Source organism: Trachymyrmex septentrionalis, unplaced genomic scaffold (genome assembly GCF_001594115.1).
Source record: "Trachymyrmex septentrionalis isolate Tsep2-gDNA-1 unplaced genomic scaffold, Tsep1.0 scaffold9, whole genome shotgun sequence".
Lineage (NCBI taxonomy): Eukaryota > Metazoa > Arthropoda > Insecta > Hymenoptera > Formicidae > Trachymyrmex > Trachymyrmex septentrionalis.
Window position 1 is genome coordinate 3,794,814 of NW_017306091.1, and position 9,325 is coordinate 3,804,138.

Here is a 9,325-nt window from a genome sequence, read left to right on the forward strand (position 1 = left end):
GCACGAGCGACGGGGACGTTCGGGTGGCACGGTGACTCCCAGGCAGGGAGAAAGGCAATAATATCCCCGATCAGGAAACGGGGATAGAGCATTAATCGGGGAAAAAATAAATTCTCCGTGTTTTTTCGCTGCAGCACCGTCGCTCCGTTCTCTCATTCTGTTTACCAATAAGGTGTTTGTTTCCCCCCTGGCCATTTTACTCCGTACCGCGTTGCACGAAAACACTCGGTTGAATGGACGAACCCCTCTCGCGCAAGAACGTCGTTATTTTAATTCCCGCGGTGTTTACGAGCGTGGATGGAAGAGCGACGTGTTCCCTCGGGAACGCCAAGAGGGATGATTCAATGAGCGAAGTACCTTCGCGAGAAAGTTGCCGCTCTACACTTCCTGCCGTGAGAAAGTGGATTTCGTGAATGACGGCGATTTTTCACCCCCGCTCGAGGTGAAAAAGCGAATGCTCGCGCGAGAAACGTTTTATCATTTTGAAAAGGACCCTAATTACCACCGGGCAGGGGGGACATCTCCGCTTTGCGAATCCGCTTCGTCATTCCGCGGAATACGCCGCGTATAACTGCGCGTCACGCCGTCACCTCGCGCGTAATCGCATCTCGCGCTTTGCGGGACGCGAGGAATACCGCGCTAGAATTACCAGCAGATCAATGAGTTTTTAGGTCAAGGATCGGATATAGTTAGCCTGTTCTATTACGGCGACGGGGGTGGGTTTCCCGCGAGACGTTCGCGGCTTTCGTTCGGTAAACGGGATTCCTCGCGATTACTACGTTTCTCGCGTGTTCGAAAATTCCCTGCGTGTCTTGTCAATTGCATTTTGGTTAACACCAAAATTCTCCCCGAAGTGCCGCGGCCACGGTATATACTTGCTCCGAGGGCAAGTATATTTACGCGCTGAAACACGATGCCGTTGACAGAATTTGCGTAGGACGTCAAAATTCGTTTCAGCGAATTAGGATGAACAGGCCAAAACCGTCATTCGGATGAAAAGACGGGAGGGGGGGGGAGGGGGAGGGAAAAAAAATGACGTTTATCGAACTATGCTATTAATTCATCAGGTTACAGACAATACAAACCTGAGTAATCCCGTCGACGTGTCTACCTGCGTCACGGATTCGATTTCCGCGCTAAATGTCTGACGTCACGTTGCGATATCCCGTGACGTTGTGGCGACGCCAACTAATGGATGCGTCACGTAAGAAGATTGTATTGGACAAGGAACGTGAAGCCGACACATCCTTGACGTTCGTGAAAAGGTGTTGTTGCGTGCGCGCCGCAAGAGAAAAGGAAACGGTCTCTCTTTCTCTCTCTCTCTCTCTCTCTCTCTCTCTTTCTCTCTCGTTGACCGTCTCCTTTATTTGCTGCAAGTGACTCATCGAAGGGGTTGTCTATCGCGTATATAATCGAGCATATGTTAACTCCCGGGGGTGCCTCCTCCTCTTCCTCCTCCTCCTCCTCCTCCCCTCCTCCTCTTTACCGTATGCACGCGTACATTCAGCTCGAAACCTCAGGTGCAAACGCCACACGCACGCTTCTGCGTTACGTGCCGAGTTGGCAGACACACTTGGTATAAATAGATAATATGCCTGAGACCTGCACGTCGAATGCGATAGCGTTGGAAATGAAAATACTCAATTCGTTGAGTCGATCGATAGTCGGGAAATCGAGCACATATCTGAAATATTCTACATTAATTTTCCTTAAAAATGTATGATTTTTACATCATTAAGAGAGAGAGAGAGAGAGAGAGAGAGAGAGAGAGAGAGAGAGAGAGAGAGATTAATGAAATATTTAGTAAAGTACGATATATATTTTAAAATTAAAGCTGATCAATTAATGTCTTTTCCTACCAATGTGTGTGGATTAGCTTTAATCTCGATTTAATTAACTCTTTATCTTTTTTCAATTTAGAGAAAGATAAAGGATAAATTATATCAAGATTAAAATTAATCTACACTGATCAAAATAAACATTATATCGATCGTAAGAGCTTGAATTCTTCGAAAAAGATAAAGCGTAAATTAAAATCGAGATTAAAGTCGATCTATATTGCGGAAATGCACATGAGTCGACTTGTAATTGTTAAATACTTTTTCCCGATCCTTCTATCTTCTTCCATTGATTTTCCAGTTAATATTGAATTCTACTATCTTCCGATTAACGTGAGCAGGGATAATCGTGAAGGGAAAGATCGAATCCTCGCCTAGTTGAATCATTTACTTAATAGGCAAGATGGGAAGCCCGTTCCTCTAAATAACGCCATCTCTCCAAGGATTAAACGAGGCGATAAATCCGGACGTCGGGCATTTATGCATGAAACAATTGGGTGGAGTGCTGCTCTGAAATTCGTCTCCCTCCCTCTCTCTCTCTCTCTCACACGTTCCTCAGCCGACGCATTATCATATGCGCACGGAATCGCACCTTACATACGACACATACGTACGCGGCGAACGTGGCGACCCGTTCAAGATAAGCTCTCGATATCAAGCGCCGACACCGATAAGCCACATTCCAGGCAGCAGTTCTCGCGCATGGCGCCCGTCGTCACCGTGTCAACAATTTCGCGCCTGCCCGTCCCGCGTATGTATATCTATACACGCGACAGGTTACTTTTATCCGCGTGATACGTTCAACTCGTGCGTTATCGATACAATTTTCGATAGATCTCTCGTTCGTCCGATCGGCGGGCGCGGTGCCATGGCGATGTGGACCGACCTGAACCGAGCGTGTGACCCGTGCAAGGCATGCTGGGCACGCCTCGCTCCGCGGCTCAGAGTTTCCATTCTTTGCAGGTAAAACGACGCACGACGACGGGAGAGGAATTCGCGTGATCGCGAATAATTAAACTCGTCGCTCTTGGACGAGGCAGTCCAGGGAAGAAATTCATCTCTCTCTCTCTCTCTCTCTCTCTCTCTCTCTCTCTCTCGCGAGAACAACGTTCGTTTCTCGTCGATCGATCGTGTCGATACGTGTGTCGATTTCACGTCGTAATACTGGAATTAATGGGATAGCTTTACGACGAGCTATCTACGTTCCCTACACGTATTTTCTAATTTTACTCACGTTTGATCAATACGCCGCATATGTATATCCGTTTTCGCTTCGTTTTGCGCTCGTCCGCGGAAGCGCCGCGTTTTTCGCGCGCGAAATATGATTCGTACGATTTCTCGCGAGTGGATTTTCATGAAAGTCGAAACGCTTCGTTGAAGTCCGATGTTGAAGATCGGCGATGGATGTCCGACGCCAAAATGTATTAATATCACACCCGCACACCTTCGTATCGCGCTCGACGATATCTCGCCTTGACAGACCGCGATGTTTGCGAGCGCGATAAATTTTCGCGTATTAGTCGGTTTAATTAAAGTGTCGTCCGCGCGCACCGGTTGCATTTTCATGGCATTGCCGCTGTAACTCTATATCTGTGCTAATATCCCTTCGTAGATTAAGTGAGATTATTTAAACCGCCACACCGACCAGCCGTAGGTCGGCCGTTTTTTCCCTCCACTTCCGTCCCATCTCCTCTAGAGATATTAAACATCGTGCGTTTAGACTTGCCAGACAAGGGCGAATTGTTTCACGATTTTTTTTTTTCTTTTTTTTTTTTACCTCTCCTGTACATCTTTCTCAAACGTCCCAAAGAGACCCTGAAAGCGTCCCCTTCAAATACTTTGCGGCCGGCGAAAAATCTCGAGTAACATTCTTTGTACATTCCTTCCTAAATTCGTGCTTTCCGAGCGTCACGGATCTTTAGCGAGGACGGTCAGAGTAGTCGGATATTAAACGGAACTGTTTGCGCGCCGGAAAACTGAACGTCATCTCTACAAAGCGGTCTGACGTTACCGTATATACGTCCCTTTGAAACACGCGTTTTACGTTAATAAAATAAAACATTAATAACGCAATGAAACGTGAAGACGGAGAGGTTTAAAGGGGATCTTCCAGAAGGAACTACGTAATATTACTTAACGTTGTACGAAAGTTTAGGGAAGCGAAGTTATCCTGAATCACCTTGTACATGAGTCGACACACCGATTCCCTGGATCAGCCGACCGTAATACCGTCGAGGAACACTTCGCTGTAATATCGCGAATTAAAGCTCCGTTCAGAATTGAGAATCGTCGGAAGATTAAAGTACGTCGGATCTAATACATATACGGCGATTATCTCGATCGGTTTTTCAATTTATGCGATGCAAATAATATTAAGGTTCCTCAACCTTGAAACTTACACGCGTCTAAAATGCATAACAACTGACTGTTAACGGGATATGTAATACGAGGGATTAATAGGTGAATTAATCACACGAATCGTCTCGTGGAGATCATCAATAGAGCCCGGTACACGATTCGAATTCAGCAGAAAAAAAAACAGTCGTATCGGAACTTTTCGGCGCTCGTTTCTTGTTGGACCACCTACGAGAGCAGCAGAGCTAGCGACCGCCATCGGCTAGCCGTCCGCTACGCCTACTATTACCGAGAATTTCGGGTCCCAGCGACAAGCTACTTGAGACGAGAAGATATTAGGCACGGATTAGAGAATTCCGTAGCCACGCAGCACTTCTGGACGACGAATTCCCAACGCGAATCTGGTTTCACTCGAGGGACCCGACTCGCGCGGCGAGAGGGGACCATTGTGTCCTTCGAATGCTCACAAAGTACTCGGTCGGATCCCGTAACTCGAGTTTTCGGCGATCGCGCGCACATGTTGCCATTAGGATACGTCGGCGCGCGTCTCGAAATTTGTCTCGTCTCGAAAGAGTCGTCAGAGAAGCGCGGTGTAGAATTCGCTTCTCGGGGACCGCCGACAAAGCGCCGCGCCCGACTTCGAAAAATCGACACGTTCACGTTTCCACTGTAAAACGACGAGTCCGCTTAACGCGGTATTGTAAAAGTGATCGTACTGCCTGTTATATAAAGAGCGTACCCAGAGGTACTCTTTTCGTGCCGAGGTAAAAGTCAATTCGGTATTGCGATCGACACGCGCGCTCTCGTCGCTGCGCTCTCGGGTTCGTCGACCGAAACCCGGGAGATCGGTAGGCAAACAGTATCGATAGGGTGAGTTTATACTCTCGGACGGGTATACGACGAATATATGCTGCTGACCGTCAACACTGTCTGACAGTGTCTATAGATCGATTGATACGATTAAACCACATGTTGACCGAGACACCGTTTCAATCAAACAAGAAATATTTGATTTAGTAGATTTTATTTAAGTATATAGTCTATGCAAAAAGTTTGCAATTTTTATTGTAAATTCACTTTAACGGATAGCGAAAATGAATTGGAACCCGAGCTTGAGTGTTATTTTTTTTTTTTTTTTTGCAAACATATATAACTATCAGTAATTTCATGTTAATTAGTAAGATATTACTGATGGTATAGCTTTAGATATTTTTTTTGTATGTAGAATAGCAAATTATTAACAATTTTGGATCTCGCAGTACAAATGGAAAATTTACTGAAATTTACTGCACGGGGATGCAAATTGCGTGTCTTTTTTTTAACGGATACGCCTGTTATTAAGAGCTGACTAAACTACAGGTAGATTCTTTTGAACACGATGTCTTCTGAGAAAGCACAATAGGAATATTCAGGATGGATCCAAATATAATAGCGGTATGTTTCGACTATACCACATCGAATTCAATCATCTTCTCTCTCTTTTCTCTTCATAGGGGCTGTGCTCTTTTGTCTTATGCAAACCACATTGCACTGGCATGCAACGTACGCTTTTTTAGCTTTGAGAGATTGGAAAGAGGCCAAGAAAGATCATATAAAAAGGAATAATGAGAAAAATGTGACAATGTGACAATGTGACTGAAGCACGGTAAGGAAAGGAACTCTATCATTAATTCTGACACAGACTGTGGTAAAGCAATCCAAAGGAAAGGAGGTAATAATACAATCTATTCAGTTATGATCGTTCGATAGACAAATGTCCGAGTGATAAAGAAAAGATAAAGAAAGATGCTTTTTACCTCATCACATTTTCTTGCTTCTTCCTGAGACATATTACAGCTGTTCTTGAATCTCTATGAATAAATGAGTAACATTTACTTTGCGAATATAAAGACATATCTTGTCTTTTAAGAAAACGAGCGGAGAACTTTAGCATTTCCGCATATTTTGGTACACGTTCTAGATTTGCCAAGCCGCTTTTTTATTCGCGGATATTTTAACCGATTTGGAAGCCAACTTTTCTGAATAAAACATAAGGATCGATAAAACTTTGAATGATTAAAAATATATTTTTGTGGTATAAACTTTAAAAAAGTAAGTAGAGATGCAATTCTTTATTGAATTCTTCTGGTACACTTAAATTTAATAAGTTATTAAGTCGTAATTTAAAAGTTAAATGACGATATATATTAAATGTAAAAATTAAAAGTACAACAGATGGTTTCCTTCGATTTCTTTCGTTAAATAAAAATTCGACTCCAAATTGGTTGAAGGATTTATGCGTGGAAGGCAGAATTTGCTAGAGATCTAGGACATTCTCTTGACGCCAACCCCTGACGATTAATCAATCAAATCGTCGAATCATTGACCTGCATGTGGCAGATACCGCCGAATGATGATCGTGCTGTTTACACGATCTGTTTCCCTGTTCCGAAGGTATTGAATTTCTTGGTTAAACAATTATGTAATTCAGTCTAGCATATCCACGATTGCAATCGATCATCTTCCCGCGCTCCGTCCTACAAATTACTTTTCAAACGGACGTGGTTTTCGATCAATAAGCGGCACGCAGGTGGACGTAATGGAAGTTTTAGCACAATTCATAAATATCTCTGTGAATCGAAATTAATCCGAATGCACGTTCGGAACATTACGGAACAATTCAAGCGATGAGATTGCGCAATGATCGCAGGAGGAGGCGGAATACGCGTATTCCGTTTCATTTGACATACATTCGCAGATCGGAACAAAGCCAGGGATTCCCCTCCCCCGCGCGGGACAATAAAATTACAGACGAAAATCTGCACACAATATCAAGGTGTCTCGCACGATACCACTCGGTATCCTGTATCCGATGGTCGAGTGCCTCATCCATTTGCGGCCTCGATTACAAGTATCGCACTTAACGCGTATATCCATGCCGCTCCTATTGAAATGTTATATTTAACGTATATACTATATATCGATCTACGAATCTATGTGTCAAAAGTGAGAACGTAGAACTTTATTCGGAGCTATCGGTATGTATCCGAGTAAAAACTTGTTTTTATTATTACAACATTCAATATATTTGCAACAACAAACTATCTTTAAATTAATTCTTTCGGAAATTTCGAATCGTTCTTGGAGGACGACTCCGAAATTTCCGAAAATTATCCGATCGCGCGACGGGATTGATTTTTAATCAGACGTACTATTTAAACACGTGTGTGTCTTTGCACCTTGAAGCCTCATTCGAGCTCGCCTTATTCCGATCTCACTGCTATTTGCACGACACCATCGCACCTTTTTCTCGCGCGGGAGACGCCTCGGGCGTAGAACGTTCAGGAAGCAAGGTCAGATTGATAATCGTGAGAAAGATGAAAACGATCGTCGGATCAGCTGAGAATCGAAATGCCACACGAATGCGAAACGATCATGGCGAACGCGCTTGTATATATATACATATATACATATATACGTCACGTAGTGTGCGCGTGAAAATATGTGCGTGAAAATGCGTGCGTGCGTGCGCGTTCGCGCACACTTTTACTCCGCGCGTGAGTCGCGCGAAGTGGTAGAGCGGAGACGGAGATGGGGGAGGAGGAAAGAGCGAGAGACTTCAATGCTGGGACCATGTGATCTCGCCATGGCGGTAAAGAGTGGTCTTGGGATCTCAGATTAAGCGAGTACCCAGCGAAAGAGAGAGAGAGAGAGAGAGAGAGAGAGAGAGAGAGAGAGAAAGGGAGAGAGGAGGGGGGAGGGGAGAGAAGTGAGAAAGAAAGAGACGATGAGAGACTGCGAGAGAAGAGGTCCAAATTCGTCCGGACGAAAGACAGCCGAGGATGACGCTTTACTAAGACGGGCAAAGATCCAGAGACAGGAATGCAGGCCGAGTCGATAGAGAAGGAGAGATGAAGCGACGATGAGAGGAAGGGAGTAAGAGGATGACGAGAGCCGAAAATGGAAAAAGAACGGAGCACTTCTTTCTGCGAAGGAAAGATAGAAGATTGTGGAGGAGGGGAAGGAGAGGTTGGCGAGAGCGAGAAGAAGGATTCGAATTCGTTGTACAAGATAGAAGGAGACGCTCGTGGTTGAACTGGTGAACAGTTGGAGAAGAGGGGGAAGAAAAGTGGATAGAGTGGGAGCGAGGAACGCGCAGCTGGGAAGGTGAGCGTTGGGGAGATGGTTGGTGGAGAAGAAGGGGGTACATTGGAGAAGGAGAGAGAGAGACAAGCAATATGTATATGTATAAGAGAGCGAGAGAGAGAGAGAGGAGGGGTAAAAGAGGAGAGAACTGAACAGGTAGAAGAGAGAGAGAGAGAGAGAGGGAGGGAGGGAGGGAGGGAGAAAAGAGAAAGATAGACAAAGAAGGAAAGATAGACGAGAAGGGGGCACCGGCTGGCTTGGCTCTCTCGGGTTAAAGCGAAGCCAACAAACTCACATCAGTCCAAAGCCGGAGGGACGTCCGTCCTCCTCGTGCGTTCTCCATATTCCGCTTTATTCCGCCGCGACACGTCCTTTCTCCTCCCGCCAAGAACCCATCCGCGGAGCCTCCCCCGGATCCCAATCCTGGTGAACGCGCGCGGGCGGGGGGGTGCGAGCCCATAGTTTCGCTGTTTCGCGGCGCGACGGCGTTGAAGGTCGAGGAAAACGCTGGAGAAAGACTTGACGAGAGACTCGTCGCTTCCCCCCCGCAGAACGGGGGACGAATTCCGGAAGGCGAACGTGCTCGCGTTGTGCCCCGTGGTCGGTATTTCGCGGCTCTTACCACCAGCGATCGGCTGCTATCGGTTAAACGATTGCACGGAGTTATCGGGAGCCGAGTGTCGCGAGCCGCGGGTCGGGTGGTTGCGGAGCGGTGCATGTTGAAGCGGGGCGTGAATCGGGCGTAATTAAGGCGGTTAACGGAGGTCCGGAATATCTTCTCCGCCGAAGCGGTGCGCGGTGGGCCAAAACCGGTACGAGCGTTCTCCATGCGATGTAGTGCGCGCCGCCGCCGTATCGCCGCCACCAACTCCTCCCTCGTCGCCGTACAGCCTTCGGAAGGTGCATACACCTCCTCTCCGTCGAGTTGCCGGTCGCAGTTCCTCCGTACGTTGCGGCGTCGTCCGTCCGTCCGTCCGTCCGTCCGTACGTTCGTCCACGCCGTGCGT

The 9,325-nt window shown here is 46.3% G+C and overlaps 1 protein-coding gene across 3 annotated transcripts in view; it reads left to right on the forward strand.

Moving 5' to 3' along the window:
• The window catches only part of LOC108755833, a 72,083-nt gene that overhangs the window by 38,670 nt on the left and 24,088 nt on the right, over positions 1 to 9,325 (forward strand). Inside the window, exon 1 of one of the 3 annotated variants that reach the window (XM_018499137.1) lies at positions 2,549 to 2,801. The exons of the other annotated variants lie outside the window; for them this stretch is intronic. Coding sequence (XP_018354639.1) covers positions 2,707 to 2,801 — 95 coding nt within the window. The 5' untranslated portion in view covers positions 2,549 to 2,706. Of the gene's footprint in view, positions 1 to 2,548; positions 2,802 to 9,325 lie in introns of those variants that run through there. 3 annotated transcript variants of the gene reach the window in all.